General features: G+C 44.0%; 2 protein-coding genes across 2 annotated transcripts; both read right to left on the bottom strand.

The window, feature by feature from the left end:
• Positions 1–1,454: 1,454 nt before the first annotated feature.
• slc23a3 (solute carrier family 23 member 3) lies at positions 1,455–8,126 on the bottom strand (the record flags this gene model as incomplete). The annotated part of the gene is made up of 11 exons (XM_083682071.1): positions 1,455–1,657; positions 3,702–3,797; positions 3,997–4,164; positions 4,482–4,587; positions 4,727–4,980; positions 5,225–5,408; positions 6,141–6,240; positions 6,405–6,586; positions 6,895–6,965; positions 7,504–7,571; positions 7,945–8,126. 11 exons carry the CDS (start codon positions 8,124–8,126, stop codon positions 1,455–1,457), a joined length of 1,614 nt encoding a protein of 537 aa, XP_083538197.1.
• Positions 8,127–13,060: 4,934 nt separating this feature from the next.
• bin1a (bridging integrator 1a) lies at positions 13,061–24,292 on the bottom strand (the record flags this gene model as incomplete). The annotated part of the gene is made up of 19 exons (XM_083682070.1): positions 13,061–13,182; positions 13,408–13,503; positions 13,756–13,839; positions 14,015–14,071; positions 14,422–14,778; positions 15,781–15,804; positions 16,494–16,577; positions 17,310–17,432; positions 17,692–17,761; positions 19,048–19,103; positions 19,277–19,352; positions 19,821–19,906; positions 20,190–20,282; positions 20,699–20,821; positions 20,973–21,068; positions 21,751–21,845; positions 22,070–22,124; positions 22,856–22,936; positions 24,206–24,292. 19 exons carry the CDS (start codon positions 24,290–24,292, stop codon positions 13,081–13,083), a joined length of 1,845 nt encoding a protein of 614 aa, XP_083538196.1. The 3' UTR covers positions 13,061–13,080.
• Positions 24,293–24,814: the final 522 nt, after the last annotated feature.

Genomic DNA, 24,814 nt, shown 5'->3' with positions numbered 1-24,814 from the left:
ATACCGGTCGGTGTGAAAGGGGTAACAGAAATGAGAGGACACAGGAAAATGAAGGGAAACTGACAGGAGGAGAAGAATGCAAGGAAAGAGACAGAGCAGCAGGGAAGGGAGGAGAATAATTAAACATAACAGTGAGGCCACGGGAAGATAGAGGGACCAGAGAGGAGGAAAGCCAGTGGTAAGCAAGGTAATGTGTTAATAAGGTGTGGTAATAAGGAATGGAAGGTGAAAGGTAATATGTGAGACTTGGACGTGGATTAAAGTGCAAGGAGCGATATTGAGCAAGGCAAGATACTGTTATTATGAATGCCTTAAAACTTCAAGAACCCTTATTTAACTGTATCAAATGCCTTTTTCAGACTAGTCCTTGACACTCAACACTGGAATATGTACACACACACACACACACGCACACACGCACACGCACACACACACACACACACACACACACACACACACACACACACACACACACACACACTGCCTTCATTGATTGCAGTCCCACTCAGGTAAGGGCATTTGAGAGAGAGGGAGAGGAAGAGTGAGCAGGTGTACAAGTAGGCCAGTTGGTTTAGTGTTTGTGTAACCAACACTTACCACAACTTCATTAACGTATTACAGTAAATGAGTTACTGTAACATATGATTTGGAGAAGTCCTGCGTGTGTCGCTGCTTGGCACTGCTTGGAGTATTGGTCCGCACAGATGTTCGGAGGTCTGTCTGTGTGTCTGTCCATGTGTATCATTCTGTCTATGTCTGTCAGTCTGTCCTGATTTGTCTGTAGCCATGTGTTCTGTTGAGAAAGTGTTCTTGTTTGGCCAAACCTTGTCTTAAACAGTTTGTTACAGTGTGGATTAATAGTATCTACATAAGGTATACATAATGTCCTTCCATTTATTAGTCATCTGTAACATCTATCTAACATCGATCAGCAATGCATTATATTGAATGATTTGCATTGTAATGAGTGGTAGCATGTTCATTGTGAAATCGTGTATGGCTGAAATTATTTCATTTTGTTTTACCTACATGTGTTTCAAAAGTTAAGAGTTGTGTATTCCTTATGTAGTTACTCTGAAATTAACTATGTGATCTATGAAATCTGAGGCATTATTTTCTGTGTGCTGAAATATGTCAAATGTATATTATGTTATGTTTTGAGAAACTATTTAAAGATCTATTTTTAAAATGACTGAAATGTATTTTTGCAATTCTTAATATTATGAATTTGTACTTCCCTCACAAAACATGGACCTTTTGTAAACCAAACATTTAAGCTCTTGGAGAAATTATGTTACACACATGCCTGACACTGCTATATCCCTTCATGGAGTCAAGAATGGATTTATTTATCAAGACAATTATAAAGGGAATACAATACAAACAACAATATTCTACGAACAATAACATCGTTTTATGACAGCAAACTCTGTTGTATTGCAATGTCAATAACTCTATAGTACTTCCCCATGGTCTCGGGTCCTACAGGCATAGCAGAGGACACTAGGACACCCAGGTAGGTCAAACAGTCTTCTCATGAGGTAGGGGGCCTCATATACTACATCCATTTGCTGGTGATATCCTTGTTCACTGTTGACTGGTGTCCAACCGCCCTTCCGCATCTCATCACAGTCAAGTCCCCTCTCTGACTGAGATCCTGAGAGGAGCCAAAAGTTACATTGACTCTGTTACTACACTGTTACTGCACTAACATACAGTGCCCTGTGTAAGTAATGGGACAGTGCCCTGTGTAAGTAATGGGACAGTGCCCTGTGTAAGTAATGGGACAGTGCCCTGTGTAAGTAATGGGACAGTGCCCTGTGTAAGTAATGGGACAGTGCCCTGTGTAAGTAATGGGACAGTGCCCTGTGTAAGTAATGGGACAGTGCCCTGTGTAAGTAATGGGACAGTGCCCTGTGTAAGTAATGGGACAGTGCCCTGTGTAAGTAATGGGACAGTGCCCTGTGTAAGTAATGGGACAGTGCCCTGTGTAAGTAATGGGACAGTGAAGCATGTTTTATTCTTTTGGTTCTATACTCGGGATTTGGATTTGAAATCAAACAATTACTGAGGTTAAAGTAGAGGTTAAAGTAGGGATTATCAGCTTTTATTTGAAGGTATTTGTGTACATATTGTGTACACCATATAGAAATGACAACGCTTTTTACACATAATCACATAATCTTTTTACACATAGTCCCCCTAATTCAGGGCACCAAAAGCAATGGGAAAATTGGCTTGACAGGTGCTTCTGGTAATCAGGGGGATTGGATTACTATGAGGTTAAAGTTGAGATTTAATTTAACGTTTTATTTATTTATTTATTTTATACATAGTCCTCCTATTTCTTGGAAAATTGGCTTGACAGGTGTTTCTAGTTATTTGGGTGTGTTCCGTCACATCATTTGTGCAGGCATAAGAAAGCTGTCAATGTCTAGTATTGATTCTAGGCTTTGCATTTGCCTTTGGAGTTTGCTATTGGTGTCTGTCAACATGAGGACTAAAGAGGTGTCAATGAAAGTCAAGGAAGCCATTATTAAGCTGAAAAACATAGCCTTAGGCTTGCCAAAATCAAACAAAAAGCTAAAGAGCACTGTTGAGCTCAGCAATCGCAAACAGGCTGGTACAGACTTCTACAGTGGATGACAGAAGAAGGCTCACCATAATTAAGAAAAACCCGAAAACAACTGTCCCACCGATCAGGAACACTCTCCAGGAGGTAGGCGTGACTGTGTCAGAGACTACCATCCACAGAATATGTCACCAGCCGAATGACAGAGGCTTCACTGCAAGGTGCAAACCACTAGTTCTCCTCAAAAAGGATGGTCAGGTTACAGTTGATAAAAACCTACCATAGGTCTGGAAAAAGGTCTTGTCGAGAGATAAGATGAATATTATCATGTACCAGAGTGATTGCAAGTGGAAAGTTTGGTAGAAAAAAGGATCTACAGCATATCACCTCATCTGTGATACATGGTTCAGGGGGTGTTATGGTTTGGGCCTGTAGTAGTACTGACCAACTCCGAATGTATTCTGAACTATACAGAAACATCTTGTCTGCTGGAGTACAAGAAAATGCCTACAAATTCATTAGATGGCGCTTCATCATACAGTAAGACAATGACCCAAATATACTATAGCAACTAAAGAGTTTTTCAGGGCCAAGTTATTGACTGGCCAAGTCAATCTTCAGATTTACATCCAATTCAACATGCATTTAATTTCCTGATGATAAGATTTCAGGCAAAAAGACCTCAAAACTAACAACAACTGAAGATGGCTGCAGTACAGGCCTGGCAGAGCATCACCACAGAATATACCCTGCATCTGTGGGGGTCAATGGGACTTCAGGCAGACTTCAGGCAGTTGTTCCATGCAAAGAATTGTTGACCAAATACTAATATATATATAGCATACAAATCCAACTGGGACTGAACCAGGGTCCTCCCGCTAATAAAGAGAGTACACTATTAGAGTCAGCCAATTGAGCAGTGATCATAGTACAACGCTAAGGGTCCTTTACATCCTGGGTAAGGGTCCTGTTAAGGGACAGTTAAGGGACAGTTAAGGGTCCTTTACATCCTGGGTAAGGGTCCTGTTAAGGGACAGTTAAGGGACAGTTAAGGGTCCTTTACATCCTGGTTAAGGGTCCTGTTAAGGGACAGTTAAGGGACAGTTAAGGGTCCTTTACAGTACTTTACCTGATACTGTATTGTCCAAGACGAATGCCATGAGGCCCACCAGTAACACAGGCGAGGTCAGAACAGACTGGAGGAGAACGTTGACGCCAGCCACACCTGCAGGCACGTACAGGAAACATATTTACTATTAGTACGTTGGCGAGTCTTCATTCCGCAAAGGTTCACTCTCTGCCTCTGGCTTTGACTCTCTGCCTCTGGCTTTGACTCTCTGCCTCTGGCTTTGTATTTATTGTTTGTTTGTTTGTTTGGTTATTCTGATCTCACCGTCAGATGACTTACCAGTCACATGACTTACCGGTGTCAATAAAGCCGTTCTGCAGGTTGAACCAGCGGGGTAAGACAAGAGACATAAAGACAGTGAACCCGATGTTGAAAATGTTGCGCCCAGAGTCAATGTCGGTGAACTTGAAATACATGACCCCCGTTGCCACGGCGACGGCGTAGGTCACGCTGAGGATGGCGCCTGTGAGAAAGGGAAAGGGTTGGGGTTGTCACTCAGCTGGAAAAGAACAGGTCATTTGACATTTGTATGCTGAATTATTCGGAATTCCATTTCGAGCCCTAGCCCCCTGACCTGCTAGGCATCTCTGTAGATTCGAGTGGATACCTTTAGGTGTGTAGTAATATGTCGAGATTTCCACCCAGCCAGTCAGAGGGCTAGAGGGTGCCATTACCAGATTGCTATTCAATCCATCAAGATCTACAGGAGTGCCTAGGGGCTAGGGGTGAATGGAGCACCTATGGAGCTCATTTGAAATTGAACAGCACAGACAAGGTCACCATAAATGGCCAATGGGACTGAGGTGAAGAATTGTGTCAGTCTTGGGGACACTCCGAGGATTAGCCCCATGGTGGCTGCCAGCTGCACTGTGAGCCTTGACCCATGCTATGAGGAAGGAGGCAGAGGAACAGAAGTCAAACATACCACCACTCTTAACACCATGGCATACTGGGCAGAACTCAAACGCCACAAGGACTCTCGATAAAGCCGATACAGTGTTTTGCTCCCGTTCGCTAGCGGCTACCTGGCTTAGTCCCAGTGCACATGCATTGGGGACACTGCTGCTGACTGCCAACGGCGCCCCCATCAGGGCAGCGAGCACATTGCCCAGCCCCTCTGCACTCAGCCCCCTATTACAGACTGTGGCAGGGGGAGGGGGGGCCTTCAGGAGCCTGGCCGTCAGCAGGTACACCCCCATGGAGCTGATGGAAGAGGAGAGCGCTGCAACAACACCTGTTGTTATGCCTGGGACTGAGAGCAGAGGGCGTCCTGCCTCTCCTGGGCTCACACACACACACACACGCACACACACACACACACACACACACACACACACACACACACACACACACACACACAACACAGTACATTAGCTACTGTTTTCATTCTATGAAATAGACAGGGAAAAATGGGTTTGAGAGGTATCTCTGCAACTGTCACAAACTGTCATACGCTTAATAGTAACAATTGTGTTAACTCATTGCTGATTGACTGAAACCACAACTGACTCAACTCTGCTTACCTGTCAGTGGTAGACTAAGCCATTGCACATTGACAGAGGTGTTTGGGTATATGACAGGCAGGAGAAGAGACGTGTTGCTCATCCTCACTGTTGGCAACAGCTCAGACACAGAGTACAAATGAATGTACCCAAGATGTTCCAATGTGGCACACACACCCCACACACTCAGCAGTGGGAGCAGAATCTGTACACACATAGAAAGAGTGACACATTTGAAGTCTTATACCTACAGAAGATGTTCTTCAGTACAGAAACGTAGCTCTGGAGCAGTGGCCTAAACCTTAATTTCCGTGAGGAACGTTTTTGAGTTTTAGCACTAACACACCGGATTCAACTGAAAGGTCTCAATTGAGGACCAGGATTAGTTTGTGAGCTCAATCAGGTGTGTTGGTGGTGGTTGGGGCTAGAACAAGAACATACACATTCCATCTAGTCATTGAGTTTGAGACCACTGGTCCTGGAGCAACCTAGTCTCCAAATGAATACGTTCTGAGGGGTTCGTTTGTGCAGATCAAAGAATAATTTCCGTGTCAACGTATTATCTGGCTATACTGGCAGGTAAATATGAAAGGCAGAACGCATTCTTGTTGCTTATGCTAATATTTGCTAATGCCTCCCCCGGACACCTTATCCTTATCTTAACCACAAGTTAATGCCTAACACTACCCAACCGCCACGCAAGTCGTAATTGACATAACTCTCAGTAACGTATCTTGCAATTCACGTAACTGTCACACGATGTGTCTTTTGTTTTTGGCGTATCTTACAGCACCACAGTTGGTCAACACTGGTGTAGCCAGATACTACGTTCACACAGAACATATCCTTTGGTCTGCAGAAGCGATCCCCCAGAACGTATTCCGTCTGAGACTATGTTGCCTGGAGAGTGTGGGAGGCTCCCTGTAAGGACACTCACAGAGAGCATCCTGCAGACAGGGATCTGGGGGAGCCTCAGGCAGACTGGAAACATGTAGGATCGCAGGTGCTGGGACAGGAACACGAGTAGGAGGATTGTCCTGCAGAGAGAAAGACATGGAAGCATGACTACCCTTGGCACACACCCCTCCCCCCCCCCCCATCTCCTATCACCATTTACACATGATCACAAATGAATTCTGTAGTTTATGGAGTGGGGCTTCAACAGTTCCTCAAAACTTAGTCTGATATGATTCAAACCCACAAAGCTGCGATGGCCCAGTGGTCTGAGCAGAGTAGAGCTGAGTCCTTGTAGATGGAGAAGCCCAGCATACACAGCAGAGGAGCCACCACCAGTGGACCGCAGTGTCTCAGAACCAGACCAGGGAAACCGGTCACACCCAGAACCAAATGGACCACACCCACGGTCAGAGTCATACCCTGAAGCTGAGAGAGAAGGAGAGAGGGAGAGAGAGACAGCCAGCCAGACAGACAGACAGACAGAGAGAGAGTTCAGATCAAATATTGCTGTGTAAGCTTTAGGTATTTAGCATGAGAATAGTACAATCACATGGAAATACAGTTCATGTTCAAATATTCTTACATTTTATGATGTTTCTATACTTCCATCCTGTTCTGTGAAGTTTAATATGTGCATTTCAACAAATGTAAGCAAGTTGCAGACACACACAAAGGAAGCTGCAGTATAGGGGGTGGTCTGAGGGTTCAGGACCACGGACAGCGATGGTGAGTACCTCTCTCATGGCTGTGGCATGGAAGTCCTCCTCACTCTCTTCACAGCTCCCCCTGCAGTCTGGTTCAGTCGCTGCAGGAGATAAAACAAATGTATACAGACGTGTGTGTGTGTGTGTGTGTGTGTGTGTGTGTGTGTGTGTGTGTGTGTGTGTGTGTATGACCTTTGTTATATTGATGTAATGTTTTACTGTGAACTCAAATAAAGTATTGAAATGTTTGTGTGTCTGTGTGTTTGTGTGAGTCTGTGTGTGTCAGGGGAGGCTGGTGGAGGCAAAAATCGGAGTGAGGGCTCATTGTAATGCATGGAATGGAATGATTTCTTTCCCTCCAAAAGCCTCACCTGATTTGTGTGTGTGTGTGTGTGTGTGTGTGTGTGTGTGTCTGTGTCTGTGTGTCTGTGTGTCTGTGTGTGTCAGGGGAAGCTGGTGGAGGCAAAAATCGGAGTGAGGGCTCATTGTAATGCATGGAATGGAATGATTTCTTTCCCTCCAAAAGCTTCACCTGGTGTGTGTGTGTGTGTGTGTGTGTGTGTGTGTGTGTGTGTGTGTGTGTGTGTGTGTGTGTGTGTGTGTGTGTGTGTGTGTGAATTAGTGAACTGAGAGACTCACTCATGTGTACTGAGAGCAGTACAGCAGGGATAAGCACCTCCAGAGATGGAGCCTGGACCAGAGGTAAGCTAGATACAACATTATTATAATAACACATAAGAACATTCTTTTCAGTATTGTTGTGTAGAGAGGATTGGATAGGTGTAAGCAATATAGTAATTACCTCAATGTTAGCCCTGATAGGCAAGGTGGAATTATCACAAAATTGCTTACACCATTTCCAAGTAGGGGGTAAGTTACTAGATTACAAGACTATAACTTAGAGAAAATTATTATGATGTAAGCAAATAACATAACATAACTACTGTCCTTTCAAATATGTCATCCATATTTTGTTTATGTCCTGACATTCCTACAACAGCAAGACATTTATAGCAGACAAAGTCAACTTTTTTTTAATGGTGGATAGAGCGTTTCACAATGAAACCCTTCATATCTTACCATGTCCCGAGGCAACTTTGTAACAGGGTGGACAGGCTGGAATAGAACAACATGGAGGCCAGCAGTTTCTCCCTCTCTCCATCCTGCAGTGCTAGATGCTGCTGCAGCAGACCCACTACAAGAACCAGCAAAGAGGACTGCACCAGGACAAGCTTCGTACACACAGAGATGGGAAACACCATGACAGACAAAGTCATTCAAACTGAAAGTAGCCTACAGCTAAATAATGTTGTTGCTCTGCAGCGGAAAGTACAACTAACAAATTGAAAACACAACCATGTGCTATGTAAACATGTGACTCATTCAGTATACAACAAATCCTTTCTCAAGTCATGTTTCAAGTCTAGGAGACATCCTGTACGTGGGCTGCGGTCACCATGGCATGTTTATGTTTAGCTGAGTGTATGTGTAGCTGTTTCTGAGGAAGTTCAAACTTTACTCCAAGCCCATTGTCAATCAATAACAATATCGAGATAAGAAGGGTGAAATGTGATCACACATTACATAACATTGTTCGGATTACAGGACGTATTGTGTGTTTTTGTGTGTTTGTGTGTTTTCCTCCTGTATTCTTCCTGCAAAGCGCTTTGTATTGCATCTGTGTTTGAAATTTGATATTTAAATAAAGGTTGATTTTTGAAATTTGATTTGACATATTCATAACAAACTACTTGTTTGTCTGGTGACACTGTACAATGGTTATACAGTCAGGGCTAGGGTTATTGCCTTTATACTACTGTAAACTCCAGCAATGAGCAATTACACAACAAGGCAGTGCACAGGACTGTGCTCTATGTTATGTTCCCTTAGCCCTAGTTGCTAGCAGGTTAGCTTGAGTTGCTGGCAGGTTAGCTTAAGGTACATACAAACAGATCATTCAAGTACGAGAAACTATGTTATGTAAAGAATTAGAGGAATACCCACCTGCAGTGCAAGAGGCAGGTTGAGAAACCATGGCTGCTGGTTCCCACTGATACCATCTGTCCTGCATGTGCTTTTATTTTCGGAAGAATGCTCAGTGTGAGCAACCTTATTCCAACATACACCCATTTTCACTTTGTTCTTCCCCTCCTCTCAATTCTCTTTACCTGGAGTAAGAGTTCCTCTCTCTCTCTCTCTCTCTCTCTCTCTGTTTCTGTGGGGGGACTCTCCTCATGCAGAGACCCTCATACCCCTGGCTCAGCTGAAGCGCAGTGCCATCCCGTCCTCTCTCAGCTCATGTGCTAACCTTTGCCTTCTACAGTTAAGAGACCTTCAGTTAAGAAATCCTGTAGTTTGTCATTAGCTGTATCTGCCTCCTTTTAATCATTATCTTCATGTTGACCAAAACAATTTGTGAGTGGTTGAGGTCCAGTGGTGGCAATGTGAAAGCCCTGATTGTATGTACCATACAGTATCATTGCTGATTGTATACGTCATACAGTAATGTGGCACTGGAAGCAAAGTCTATGTTGATAGCGAAAGAGGTTATTGATAGGAATTGATCAACATTATCAACCAAACTCAATGAACACATTAATCTATAAATAAATCTATGAATCTATAGATACGTAAATAAATGAATAAATGGGACGCCAGGTGAGCTTCTTAATCATGTTTATTACTCTTGGTCATTTAGGGACAGAACATACTTTTTCCATAGATTATGCACGAACAAGGTCTTTCCCACCCCAATGAATTGAACAAAGAGAATTGCTTATACACAACACATGGGATTTTTGCATGCTCGTCACATTTACTCACGTACACTGATATGAATATGTTTATATAATATGTATTTTCATCATCACAGCTTGGTAAATTACACATATACACAACAAATGCACAACACCTGCAAATGTAATATCATCAAACATAAATTTGTGTTGCGTTGAGGTGGTCTTTTCCAATTACAATGACCCAGTCACCTCAAAGGTAGGGAGGACATCACCCCATAAATAAATCATCTGTTTAGGAGGAACAAAACACACACACATACACACACACACACACACACACACACGCACACACACACGCACACACACACACACGCGCGCGCACACACACACAAACACACACACACACGCACACACACGCGCACACGCACACACGCACACACACACAATAACATTTCAGCAGATCAGAAATCTCTTTTTAGTGTCAATGAATGTTCTACAGCCTATCCTTGCCTGGCAACTAAACATTTGACTAACAGGAGATTATTCATAAACTCAGTTTCATCTACCTATGGAATACAACTACAGCTTCAATGGCAACTCAGACAGCACTAGGATACAAAAAAAAAATCCCCCTAGACATCTTCCCCCCGGGTTGGCAATTCCATTTCCATTAGTTCCACGGTCATTGTTGGACAGCATACAAAAATAAAACGAGTTACTGCAATTTGATATCATATTCTGAACCATAACAAGCCACGGCTGCCCCATCTTTAAAACTATAAAATGCTAGCAACCAAAGAAAGTCCAGAGTTTCTTAGTTTTGCACACAGCAGGGTTAGGGTTCTCAAAATGAACTGCATATCCCTGGGAATACATGAAGATTTCAACAATAGTATTCATTCAACAATCACACCCCCCAAGACCCAAAAACACAACAGCTAGTGTTCTTATGACACAGATAGTCTGCAAATACAGTGCTTGAAAGTATGTGAACCCCTTGTGCAATTATTGATTTTTGTTTGTTTTTACCATGACATCTTTATTTAATCAGAACCAGTCTAGACAACCAGACTATTTTATCTGACATAACAGGTTTATATCACCAATTCCATATGTTGGTTTAGAGGAAATCATGTGTGTAGTAGAAAAACAAAATTATAAAGAAATTAGTGCAGGTGCAAAAATAAGTGAACCCCAAGTTGCACCGATTAAATCAAGTAGGTAAGTAGAATCAGGTAGGTAAATAATTGGGTACCAAATGAACCAATCAAAGGAGAGATCTTTAGGAAAGTGTTTGGGTGGGACTCTGATAAATAGTGATAAGAAACCTGATCAGTTTTGTGTTACCCATACAGGTGAATGCAAAACACACCATGCTGAGAGGAAAGGAGATCTCAGAGGACATCAGGAAGAGGGTAGTGAGAGCACATCAGTCTGGGGAAGGCTATAAAATCATCTCAACAAGATTTGAGCTCCATCAGTCCACTGTGATGCAAATAATTTACAAATGGAGAGCATTTAACATGACAGCAACTCAGCCTAGAAGTGGACCCCCTTCTAAAATATCCACAAGAGCCACAAGAAAAATAATAAATCAAGTAAAAGCCAACCCAAACATAACATCTAGAGATTTGCAGACCTCCCTTGCTGCATCTCAGGTAACTGTGCATGCTTCAACAATAAGAACACTGAATCAAAAAGGCATTCATGGGAGGCCTCTGCTGTCAAAAAAGAACCAAACTGCCCGTCTTAACTTTGCCAGAGACCACCTGGACAAGCCTGAAGGTTTCTGAAAGTCAGTTCTCTGGACAGATGAGTCTAAAATTAACCTTTTTGGTCACAATCAAAACCACTAAGTTTGGTGGTGGGAATGTCAAGATCTGGGCCTGCTTTTCCTCCTCTGGACCTGGATGACTCAGTCATGTCAAGGAGCTAAAGCTGGGCTGAAAATGGGTTTTCCAACAAGACACCGACCCAAAGCATTCAAGCAAATCTACCAAAGAATGACTCAGGAGAAAGAAGACTTGTGTTTTGGATTGGCCAATCAAAGTTCTGACCTAAATCCAATTGAGATGCTGTGGCAGGGCCTGAAGCGGGCAGTTAATGTCAGACACCCCTCAAACCTCACTCAATTGGCTGAGTTCTGTGAGGAGGAGTGGGCAGAAATCCCTCAAGACAGATGTCAGAGACTGATTAGTAGCTATACGAGACGTTTACTCCAAGTTATCACTGCTAATGGAGGTGACACAAGCTATTGACTGAAGAGGTTCACATATTTTTGCACATTTTTGTTAAATAAATGAATATATATATCGTTTTTTTTGCTTGCGTCCTTTATTTGGAATGTCTTTATTATGAATTGGGGTTTAGATAAAGATTTTATAAGTTCATTTTAATATTTGATCCAAAAATAATGACCATAATGACCACCTGTAGGGTTCACAAACTTCCAAGCAGCACTGTACATGGCGGCGTGCAGCGGCGGTTAAACCCCTGGCAACCGTACGTAACACCTTAAGGTAGGATGCAGGGCAAAACAAGACATTATTACATTGTATGTTATGAGACAAGGTAAAGCTTTTCAAGGGGAATTATCATCACAATACCTGGCAACCTGGACACAAACACAGTATTTTGGTGAGAGGTTGGGAGAAAAGCCAACGAGCGTTTTACCATTATCATTATCATTATCATTACATTATCATTATCACAACTACATTAGGGGGCTTCTATCATGCCATAGCCTACTTCTAGTTTCTCAACCTGAGGTACAGTAAAACTCTACAGGGGCTGTTTTACCTAACAAATCTACCTATTTGGGCCGATAAAAATGAGAAAAATGGCAGAGAGCAGAAGAAATCTAGGAAAGATTTCTAAAAACACTACAGCTGCAGACTGAGAGTGAGCATGAATTACTTGAGGAATGAGCGAATGTATATTTGGACCCCATGGCAAAAATGAAATGATCTCGCAAGTTCCATACAGTATACAGATCAGAAAGACAACGCATTGCAGAGCAGACACACAATTTCTGTTAGTATCAATTATCACACACTTTTGTCACATTATCACACACGTTTGTCACATTATCACACACTTTTGTACACATTATCACACACTTTTGTACACACTCACTCAATAATGCTGTGTAAACTTGCTGAGTTACTCGTGTCTTCAACCTTCTCGAGGACGATCAAAGTAAGTGCAAATCAATTCATATGCCCAAAAAAATAAAATAAACAACAGCACAAATGATTTAACATGTGACACATGCTAATAGTCATGGTTACAGTCGACAATGCAATGCTGCTTTCTCTTATGACCAACGACCAACCAGATATAATGAACCAGAGGATTAGAAGTGGAAATGGAATAAAGGGGGGGGGGGGGAGGTCGGGAGGGAGGGAGAGAGAGATAGATAAGGATGTGAAGGAAGAGAATAACAGGAAGAGCAGATACTGGGATAGTCTCTCCTCTCTCACAGCCTTGAGGTGAAGTTCTCTGGGAACACTCCTTTGGCTGCCTTCTCTTTGTTCTTAATCCAGTCTTCCTGCTTCATCCCCTGCAGCCAGCCATCATCCTACATGCAGGTATACACACACACACACACACACACACACACACACACACACACACACACACACACACACACACACAACACACACAGTACAGATTGAGTGGAGCTCGAAATATATCAACAGACATATCATCTAAAGTGATAGAACAGACATGAAATTGAGGTGAACTGGTGTACAGGTGAACAGGTATGTATGTGTGCGTGTGTGTGTGTGCGCTGAGGACTGACCTGTTCGTCGGGGTTCTCGAAGGTCACAACCAGCACCACCTCTCCAGCCTTCATCTCCAGCTCATCTGAGTCATTGGCAACATAGTCATGCATGGTCTGCACCTGAACATGTCACGCAGAGGCACAAGGAAATGACAACGTACACTTTCATACAACCTTCTTGGAAGAAAAATAAGATTTTCACTCGGTTTATTTTGAATAGAACAATAAAGGCATTGACTCAAGGCGTTTTTAAACCATCACTTTAAAAATGCCTTGTGAAGTCTACATAGTTCCCTTACATCTGAAGTTGTGATACTGGATATACAAAAGCCATGCATATGAGAAGCTGGTTTCTCATCATCTCACACTTGCCTTGAAGAGGAACCCTGGGGGCATCTCCACGGCCTCCGTGGTTCCGTTGGTCACCTCCGCCGGCACCGGCGCAGAAGGCTGGACACATGGAGAGAGGAAAATAACACACTTAATACATGGCAAACATGTAGGGATTCCAGGATTCACATTGGAATGAGTGTGTATGAGTGAGTGTTGCAAGTCACTGTGTGCTTGTGTGTGTGTGTCAGTAAGGTTGTACTTGTGTTGGTGTCAGTAGCTAAGTACCACTTACAGCGTCTACCGAAGCACTATCCACAGGAGCTGCAGCTGCAGTTGTAGGTGTGTCAGCCTGTCAGAGGAGGAGAAGGACAGTCACATACCGTACATCACAAGAACCAACCCCGGTCTATGAACACGCCTTTGATCCAGCAGTGTGTATAGACTGGGATCTATTCTGAAGGAGCTGTAGGCGTTGTGTGGTTGACCCTACTGAGCAGAATCGGACTGAGATCTCCACCACAGCTTCACCACATGAGAACTACAGCTCCCATCCTGCCAGTGCTGACGCTCATTGATGTACTGTATATGTACATATACCCCAGGCTTCAGAACCAGCGCCCCCTACCAGCCAGCTATGGTATGTCTATGTAGCCGATGCATCCATCCAGTCCAGATGCATCCTAGTCTGTCCAATCGTACCTGGGGCACCTCATCACCATCATCCCAACCAGCCTGGGCGGCAGAGGTACCGTCATGCCCCCAGGAGGCCTTGACCGGCTGGCTGCCGTCGTCATCCCAGCTCTCCTCCTGGGCCGGGGCAGCAGCAGCCGGGGCAGCAGCAGCCGGGGCAGCCGGGGCAGCAGCAGCCGGGGCAGCCGGGGCAGCAGCAGCCGCCTCAGTGTCCTCGGCCCAATCAGCGCGCACCGGCTGAGAGCCATCATCGTCCCAGCTCTCCTGGGCGGCAGCAATGCCATCATCCCCCCAGGAGGCTCTGACCGGCTGGCTGCCATCATCATCCCAGGTCTGGGGCTCCTCTGAGGCCGGGGTTTCCTCAGGCTACATGGACGAGGGCAGGGGGGCATGGGGGCATGGGCATCGCATGGGCAAAAAAGGGGGCATAAGGAAGTCATGGAGATCCGGTGTTCCATGTCAGGGGTCCGAGGGGAGGGGCCCAATTATCAGGGAATGTGGAAGAGTAAATAAAAAATTCATAATAACAACAATAATATTTTGGATTATCATTGTTATTTGTTATTATTAAATGAAAAGATTGATGAGAGGGGGAGGTGGCAAAAAAAGGTGAAGAGACAGCCGTCAGATCGTTCTAGAAGATTGTTGCTGTTTCTCCTATCAAAGCAAGATATGTTTCTCTGGTGAGTTCCACCATGACCCTGGACAACTAAGAGTACAAGCGTACCACCTGAAAAGATACCCTACGTGACTTCTTGATATTGTGACTTCAAGCAAAGGAGGAACAAACCTTTGAACAGAATACCACCGATAAAGTACAAACCCTGGGTCATCACAGCAAGGTGAAAAGAGAGGGGCCAGTTTAACGCTATGGAGTGTAAAAGCATTTACAGTACAATATACTGTTTGTAAAAAATGTCTCCTATATTCAGATGCTAAGATATTTGTTCCTGTAATTCACAAGAGCACAAACACGTTTATGTGTCTCTTTCAATTGTACAGTACAGTACAAGTATTGCTTTTGTGTTGCAACATGCTTTTGTTTTTTCCACCAAAACACAAATTGATTATATCCTACTTCCGACAATGTACAGCCTGTACTTTGCTGTAGGTGATACTGCATTCATTTTAAAGCTGTGGAGATAAAGATTAGTTAGGGCCAACTTAGTTAGTTAGTTAGGGCCAACTTAGTTAGTTAGTTAGGGTCAACCGGAAAACAGTACTCAGTTATTCTGATTGAAGCATGGCTAACATACGTAGCATGTACAGTAAGTAGGTTGATTTGGACAACTAGGCCCATGTATGCTGAAGAGAAACCCAGGTGCCCCAACACAAGACCAATCTAGAGGACAATGATAAGCTGCTTACCTCCCATGAATCCCATGAAACCGCCTTCAGAGAGCAGAGAAGAGAAAGATTATTCACAGGTAAATAGATAGAATAAATAGATTATTCACAGCTAAATAGATAGAATAAATAGATTATTCACAGGTAAATATCAGATAGAGCATTTAACATTATTAAGGCTCTTTCACCAGGTGCTACAATTTTAACTTAACTTGTTCTTTAACGTGGCAGTAGGCAAGTTTTAATCAAATATTGCCAAATGACCCTGGTATATCTGTAGCAATTCGGCAGTGACATTGGCTGGCCGAAGATCATCCCCTGAGACCATCTCTATCCCATTAAAATTCCTTTCAGAAAAACAGTGGCTCAGCCCAGCCACTTTTGGAGATAATAACGCACTACAATAACCAGTGAGCGGTCCTTGGAAAGTAACTCACTAAGCTACACTGATGAGGAGGAGGATCTGGTGCAAGAGACGACATCAGGGGGGAGGGAGGAGGGAGCAGGGAGGGAGGGAGGGAGGGGGGAGAGTTTGAATTAAGAGGGTACTGCATCTAGGGGGCAGTCTTCTGCAATCCTGTCTTTCTGCCACTTCAATAAGAAATGTTTTAAAAAATGCAAGAGACTATAAAAGATGCATATTGTTGAATGCAGGTGTCAGATATGTTTATCTAACACCAGTTGACTGGCTGACTAACTGACTGATCGAGGAACAGGCAGGCAGCGCCACCCACCTGTGGGGCTGGAGAAACTTTGCTGGGAGCTGACAGGGAGACAAGGTCCATATCCAACAGATTACCCCCTGCCGGAGCGTCAAACTGCCAACAGAGGGTGAAATACTCTTAAAGGGGTAGTTCCCCCAAATTACAGATTTGTTTCTTTAACTTATCAGCAGTCTATGGACAAGGACAGAGTGGAATCCACTCTTTGCATTTGTTTATGAAGCCACTGCCAAAATCAGCTACTATTAGCATTTTCTAACCAAAACCAGTGAAAATCAACGTGCCGTGGATTAAAATGTTATGTTTACATATAAAATGTAATGGCCAAACAATCAGAAAGTCATTTGAACCAACTCATTGAGACTTTTAAGAGATTTTGATGTGATTTTTGGCATGACATTTCAAACATGCTAATTTAGCATGACCTCCATTGGTTTTTGGTTAGGAAATGCTCAAATGTGCAGATTTTTGCAAAGGCTACATTAACAAACCCATGTGGAATGCACATTCTCCTTGTCCATAGACTGCTTTGAGGGTCAGGAAACAAAAATGTGATTTCATAATTTGATTGAACTATCCCTTTAACGGAAAGGCAGGGTGGGGTTTGCCATGTGTTTAGGGGTGGTGAATACATGGCATCCATAGCATACAACAGAAGGGTTAGGGTTAGGGTTAGGGTTAAGGTTAGGGTTAGGTAAGGTAGGTTAGACAATCTATAGGCTGCTATGCTAACAAGCTGTAGAGGTAGATCAGACAATCTATAGGCTGCTATGCTAACAAGCCGTAGAGGTAGGTTAGACAGGACAGGAAGTGTGGAGAGGTCCTAACCTGTGTTGGAGACGTGACACTGATGTCCGGAGTCGCAGCAGCATCAAACAGGTTGATGATGTTTTCTGGTTTCATGTCCTTGCATGGAGTGGCTTTGGGTGGCGGGGGAACTGCTGGCCTCAGCTGTGAGAGGGTACGGTCACAGAGAGGATTAGGAACACAGAGAACAGAAGCTTAAAACCTGGAGAGTGTGTTGGCAAGGCCTCTCTTCATTACAGTAATGGACTAGATGTAGCCAATAGGACTCCAGAGAGTCCAGAGAGTGTGTGTGTGTGTGTGTGTGTGTGTGTGTGTGTGTGTGTGTGTGTGTGTGTGTGTGTGTGCGTGTGTGTGCGTGCGTGTGCGTGTGTGTGTGTGTGTGTGTGACCAAACACTCCAATACCTTGGATGGAGACTTGGGAATGGCTGGTGGTGCCCCTGGACTGAGGGTGTGATTGGCTGCATCTCTGTCGCTGAGGGAGAGAGAGGGAAGAGGGGAGAGAGAGGGAAGAGGGGAGAGAGAGGGAAGAGGAGAGAGAGAGGGATGACAGAGGAGAGGGGGGGGGGGAGAGGGGTGGAAAGGGTTGCTGAATAAGCAGCTAGGTTAGGCCATGCTCTGAGTGGGAGCAAATCTTATCTGGGATGTCATTGCAAGCGCTATCATGCAAGAAGACTCAAAACCCGCTCCTTTCCGTGCAAGCTGGATTTAACGTGCCTGTTAGCTAGCAGTAGTAGCAATCAGTAGTGCAACTTATCTGAAAGCAAAGTCCAGTCTTATTCTTAAAGGGCCAACACGGGTCCAAGCTTTCATTCCAGCCAAACACTGCCACACCTGATTCAACTTATCACTGAGTCTTGATCTGATGACTTGACCCAGGTGTTTATCAGTTTGGTTAGAATGTGCAGGCAAGTCTGGGCCCACAGCGGCCATTTTAGGAGCAAAGACTGGACACCACGGCACCTAAACTCAACGTTCTCTTCACCATGGGAGTTCACGACAAACCAGGCACAGTCCAGAGTCTGAGACGGCAGACGGACACAAACACACATACACACAGGCACACGCACACACAGACACAGACACACACACGCGCATACACACACGCACACACAGAGACACCCACATACACACACCGTCCTCCATCCACGGGCCTCCAGAGACAGACACACAGAGACACAGACACACAGGCAGCATAGTCTGTGCAGAGAATTCTGTGTGGCTTTCGCCGTTACCTCCTCGCGGCTGCCGTTCCCGACGTCACACTGCGGCTACCTGCCTTTCTGTAGGGGGGGGGGGCGGTGGGGAGGGGTTTAATCTAGAGGACACGTCACTACACCCTCCCACTACAAACAAATTACAACTTTAAAGGTTTTAAAGTTTCTTTTCCTACCCTTTATAAGGCCTACAAGAATCATTTCTGCAAGTGTTATGCTGTATAGCGGCCGTCAAAAGGGTTACGCCACATTTGGCAAGGTGCCCCATGTAAGGAACGGATATAACACCCTTTATAACTGTAGAGTGACTGTGCTTATAAATGGTTTGTGAATCATCTACCGTATGTAGGCCGTATAAAGGGTTCATAAGGATTCATGATAGCCTTTATAAGTTGTAATTCACATGACACAACAATCCAACAGCAAAAAGGCTTTGCTGACAACATCAGCTTTATCCTTCTGATGGCTTTTCTACTGTCATCAGGGTGGTGGATCAAGTCACACAGATCATTTGTCACTGTGGTAACTAATAACAGGAACTCACCTGGATGTGTCCCCTCTCTCCAGTTTTACAAGCGTATCGTACAGGTTCTGGTCCAGCTGAGAGAGAGAGAGAGAGAGAGAGAGAGAGAGAGAGAAAGAATGGTGTTTCTAGTATTAATATTCATACAGCTCATGTCACTCCACGACATAAAAGCCAATCAAATTTCAATGGATTTATCATGTTCAGCAACAAGCATGTCATCACTCAACCCATCATCAAGGTAACTCACCTTTCCCATCTCCTTGTGAAACTTCTCCTCGAAGCCAGCCATACTCTGGAAGGTGCTGACGTAGAAGCCTACACGACTACAGAGGGAGAGAGAGAGAGAGAGAGAGAGAGAGAGAGAGAGAGAGGGGGGACGGCAGAGGGAGAGGGGGATGATGAGAGAGAGAATGAGTGGGAGAGGGAGAGACAGACAGAGAGACAGAGAGAGAGAGAGAGAGAGAGAGGGGGGAATGGATAGAAAAAGAGGGGGACATACAGAGGAGTCAGGGGAAAAGGAGAAGAGAAAAGGGTGAGAAAAGACAGAAAGGCGTAAGAAAGACAATTGACATTGTATTATTGTTACTCCACCGAATGTCCATTTTTAGTCATGCCATTCCACACCAACAATGAGTTGAGCAGGTTTAACCACGGGGCAGATGCAGGCAGGTGCAGGTTAATAAGTCATCATATAGAAATACATATTCACAGTACATCAGTACTGTTCTATACATTATTCTATACATTATATAAAGTAGGCCCAGTTGGTAGTGTGTCTGTTTGAGTCTCACCTGTTCCATAGTGAAGGCAGCTCTTCTTGTAGATCAATGTTGATTTCCTCAAACACCTTCTGAGCTCTCTCCAACTCGTCCTCTGCCTGCCACAAACACACACACACACACACACACACACACACACACACACACACACACACACACACACACATAAACACACACTGAGACAGCTCTCAGAGTACGACACACAACATACAGTAGCTAAAAACATGTGTGTGTATGTGTGTGTTGATGGATCAAAGGAGGATCATGCATTAGAGATGTGGATATGGTGTGTGTGTGTGTGTGTGTGTGTGTGTGTGTGTATTGAGTGCCGTGTATTGAGTGCCGATGGAGGTGGAGGAGGTGGAGGAATGCAGGAGAGACCTGGTTCCGTGACAGGTTACTCTGAGCTACGTTGTGGGCCGACAGGATCCCCTGGGCCCAGCCTGGGGTGGCCCTTTCTAGCAGCGAGGCTGGCTGCTCAGGGAAAGACAAGGAGAAGGAATAGATGGAGTGAGAGAGAGGGGATGGAGAGAGAGAGAGAGAGAGAGAGAGAGAGAGAGAGAGAGAGAGAAAGTTTGAGATAGAGGGGATGGAGAGAGAGAGAGAGAGAGAGAGAGAGAGAGAGAGAGAGAGAGAAAGAGAGACAGACAGAGGGGCTTACTAGGGGGTCTGTGAAACAAAGTAGACTTTGACACACAAACTGATATGAGGTTGTTAACCTGTTTACAGTATCTCAATGGGTCAAACACTTTTGGTCAAATGACAAAGTGTCAATTCTTGGCAAAAAAAAAGAAAAAAAAACAGTTTCGTTGAAGAAACAAAACGGAGGTCATAAACCACCAATCACCACTACTGGAAGAGTTCACAATCACCGACACCTGCTACGGTACCTTCGGCATCTTGACTCCTCCTCCTCCTGCTCCCTCCTTCTTCTTTCCCTTGTGGGTCGAAGAATAGTTGTGTCTCGCACTGTCATAGTCCACCAGCTTCCTGTCTCGCTTGGCGATCCGAGCCTGGAGACAACAGCAGGCAAAGTAAGTGTGATAATCATGATAATAAACGTGTAATAAACGTGTAACGAAGGTAGTTATTGACATTGAGTCTTGGTATTACAGTAAACAGGAACGGCAAACAGTAAACAGTAAACAGTAAACAGGATCGTACCTTAATATCAGGGAACTGGCCGAGGTACGTATCCATGGAGATCAGAGCGTGATCCACCAGTTTCTGATGGTAGTCCTCCCACAGGACGTCAGAGTCCTGAAACACAGACAGAACCAAAGCAAGTTAGACTAGCACACGCAAACGCACACATGCCCACACACATTCAGTATGCACGCTACATGTGCTGCTACAGTTGGTCATATTTATCTATCTCACCGCAGTAAGGTATCCCTGAAAATCTGTCGTCTGAACTGTATGTACTGAAAACACAATGGTTGTGAACAAGAGCTGGGGGACTTCTATATGACAGGGACAAAGGGTGTCGAGGAGTTACAGCAGCTGAAAGGGGACTTCCAGGCTCGGGAGTGTAAGGAGCACAAAAAGCTGCGGTTGAACTCCAAACCTTTCTACACAACACACATACAGAACTAGCCTAGATCGATGCTGAATTTTCCTTTGCTTTCCATTTCACTGACTATTACTGACTCTCAGTCTGGACCTCCATAGAGAGGCACTTGAACTGGTTGGAAAATCACCTGCCCACTCAGCATAAATGTCCTGTCATAAACTATGGACCGGTTTAGCCAGACATGTAGGTTATCCAATTGCTGATACATTTGTTATGTATAATCCTCATCTCATTATAGGTATGGGCAAAACAGTTTAGATGAAGGACAGACTGATGTCCAGGAGAGCAAAAATAAGCTAAGCTCAGTCTGGTTCTGAGCTAACACACAGGCGTTCTGTACAATGTGATTTCAGAAGAATGATGTTGAACCTCAACGATGGAGTCCACGTCATCTTTGCCGTACCACTCTGGCTCGTACATGTCAGCCAGACAGGAATTAAGGTTCTTGGAGGACTCGTGCATGGCTGTGAAACATACACACACACACATAGCACATGGCACACACATGCAGGCATACACACACACGCACGCACGCAGGCACGCACGCACACACGCACACACACACACACACACTTTGTGTAAGAAACATGGTGGAAGCTTGCCTCTTTGTAGTGTTTCATGTGAGATGAGGCCTGCAGTCAATCCAGTATCAACAGCTACAGTACAGACATCAATGAGTAAACCTCACCTTTCACTGCTTCTAGGTAGGCTCTCAGGTCCCTTTGAAGTTTGGATCCTTCCACCTGAGAACAGAGGACAAAACTGGTGATTCCTACTGGCTTCATGGCTTTGAGTAGAGAGAGAAGACTGTAAAGTGGTCTATGCTGTAGATTGCTCTCTATCTATATATATATATACAGTCACCGAACACTTTATTAGGAACACCTGTATACCTTCCTATGGTGGAGGTGGTCTAATGGTGTGGGGAATGTTTTCTTGGCACACTTTGGGCCTGTTAATACCAATCAATCATCGTTTGAATGCCACAGCCTATTTGAGTATTGTTGCTGACCATGTGCATCCCTTCATGGCCACAATTTACCCATCTTCTAATGGCTACTTCCAACATAATAATGCACCATGTGACAAAGCAAAAGTCGTCTCAAACTGGTTTCATGAACACGACAATGTCAGCCAGACACACGTGTTCTTCAGTGGCCTTCCCAGTCACCGGATCTGAATCCAATAGAACACCTTTGGGATGTGGTAGAACGGGAGATTCACAGCTTGAAAGTGCACCTGAAAAATCTGCAGGAATTGCATGATGCAATCATGTCATCATGGACCAAAGGAATGTTTCCAACATCTTGTGGATGTTGGAAACATTCACAGCAAAGACAGCAAATTGAATTCAGTATCCAAATGAACACAGAGTTCCTGATAAAGTGTTTGATGAGTGTATATTATAAAAATAACAAAAACAGGACAGAGATAGTAGTGGTTAGGAACTAGATGTTATGTAAGGGGACATTACATGCTGTTTGTTGAAGTTGATAACACCCTCCTCGAATGCAATGTCTCGTGTCTCGTCTGCTTTCCCCAGCTTCTGCATAACCTGGGAATCAAGAACACACAATAAGACATAAACATTTGACAAGTGCAGTTTGGAATAGGGAACCATACAATAGGAAGACACTGATCATATCTGTGCTAATGGTTTGGCTCACCACAATCGTGTTATGATGAGAGGCCGATGACCTAGTCTTTTTGGGGGTCTATGGTTCAGTGTGGTTTCATATTGTTTGTATTGTATGTATTGTTTCTATTGTTTAGTATTGTTCTTGTTGTAAAGCACTTTGAGACATGTGTTTATGTAAAAAGTGCTATACGGACACATTTGATTGATTGATTGATTGATAGTTCAGCGGGCTAACACAGTCTTATGATACACAAACAACTCAGGTTCGACCCCAAGCAGTCACATTCTGTTTTTTTAAATAAGTGGCCAGGTTTGTGGTGTGTGTTGTGATGTGTGTGGTGAGTTTCCATTGAATAGGATTGAGCTGGTGTTTTATCTATGTCGAGTCCAGTGGTTTAAGAAGAGCGCCCCCTGTCTATTATCCAGATCATTGTGCTTACCATTAGCATAACCATAGTGTTAAACGTGTGTAATATGCAATGGGAATATTTAAGCAATATTGGCGGTTAGACTAACATAAAATGTGGGCAAGACGAATTCAATGAATATCATGGAAACCGTTAATTTGATATAACTATTGATTATTTGGACATGTTTACATCGCTGACTTGCTTTCTTTTTTGATTCTGATTTTGAATCCAGGATCTTTAGCCTGGCCTACTGCTTACTCCACCTGACACGGAAGCAGGGAACCCCGAACCTCATCAGGAAATACATCATCGGTTAATACAGAAATCAGAGCATATGTTCATTTTTGAAAGACTTGTTGATATACTGTCAATTTCAAACATTTATCATCCATAATGTTCATATGAATGATCGAGACAGCAAATTGTATTCAGTATCCAAATGGACACTGTAGCCTACCAGGCCATTGCAAGAAACGCATCCTATATATTAAACCGATTCTGAATCAACATGCCATGGCACCCATTTCATTTAAACAGAACGACTATTACACTATTCACATTATTCAATTTGGCAGGAACCGAATGTATAGCATGCAAACGGTTGGCTACATCCCCTGAACAAGCCTCCTACAGTGATGTACGGTGTTACTGACGGACGGTCATCATGCGTCATTGCATCTCTACAATGATGCTGTGACTTTTGGACGAGCCGATGGCAAAGAATCCGATATCATTGGTGAAAACAACAACATATTTATAATAATAAACATCATACCTTTTCTTGAGCCCGTGTTAATTTTTTCTGGACGTTACTGGCGAGTTTCCCAGCAGTAACCCCCTTCCCCAGTCCCATCTCAGCCATCTTGTCTTCCAATAATAACCTTTCGATGCAATATGAATTAAAAAAGCGAAGACCTCCGTGGCAATTGGTCAGAGAAAATACATGAATGTCAAGAAAAAATAACAGCGAAATGGCCTATGTGATGCTACGACCTTTAGGGATACTGATGTGTGTGTGTGTGTGTGTGTGTGTGTGTGTGTGTGAAACACACAACCAAGGTTCTACCGCTGTGCGTCCCTCAGCCTCCGAGTACCAATGTAGGCTCTTAAAGCGACACACACGGATGCTGTTGGCAGGCAATGCAAATAGACACGCTTAGCAAGAGAGAGGATGATATATTGCTACATATATAACAACATCGTCATTTATTTCATCATATTTAAGTAGGCCTAGAATCAAAGGCGTATCGTAAACAGGCTTCATAAAGAAGGTCATGTGTGACTAGCGGATCTTTTTAATCAATGTATCGCATTAAAATGCATTATGCTTGGTGATGGTACTTACCCCTTGATTTCATGTGAGGCCTCTTAAAGGCACAGTCAG

Source organism: Argentina silus (genome assembly GCF_951799395.1).
Source record: "Argentina silus genome assembly, chromosome: 12".
NCBI classification, from domain to species: Eukaryota; Metazoa; Chordata; class Actinopteri; order Argentiniformes; family Argentinidae; genus Argentina; species Argentina silus.
Note: the sequence above shows the minus strand (reverse complement) of the source record. Positions and strands in the feature narration are given on the sequence as shown.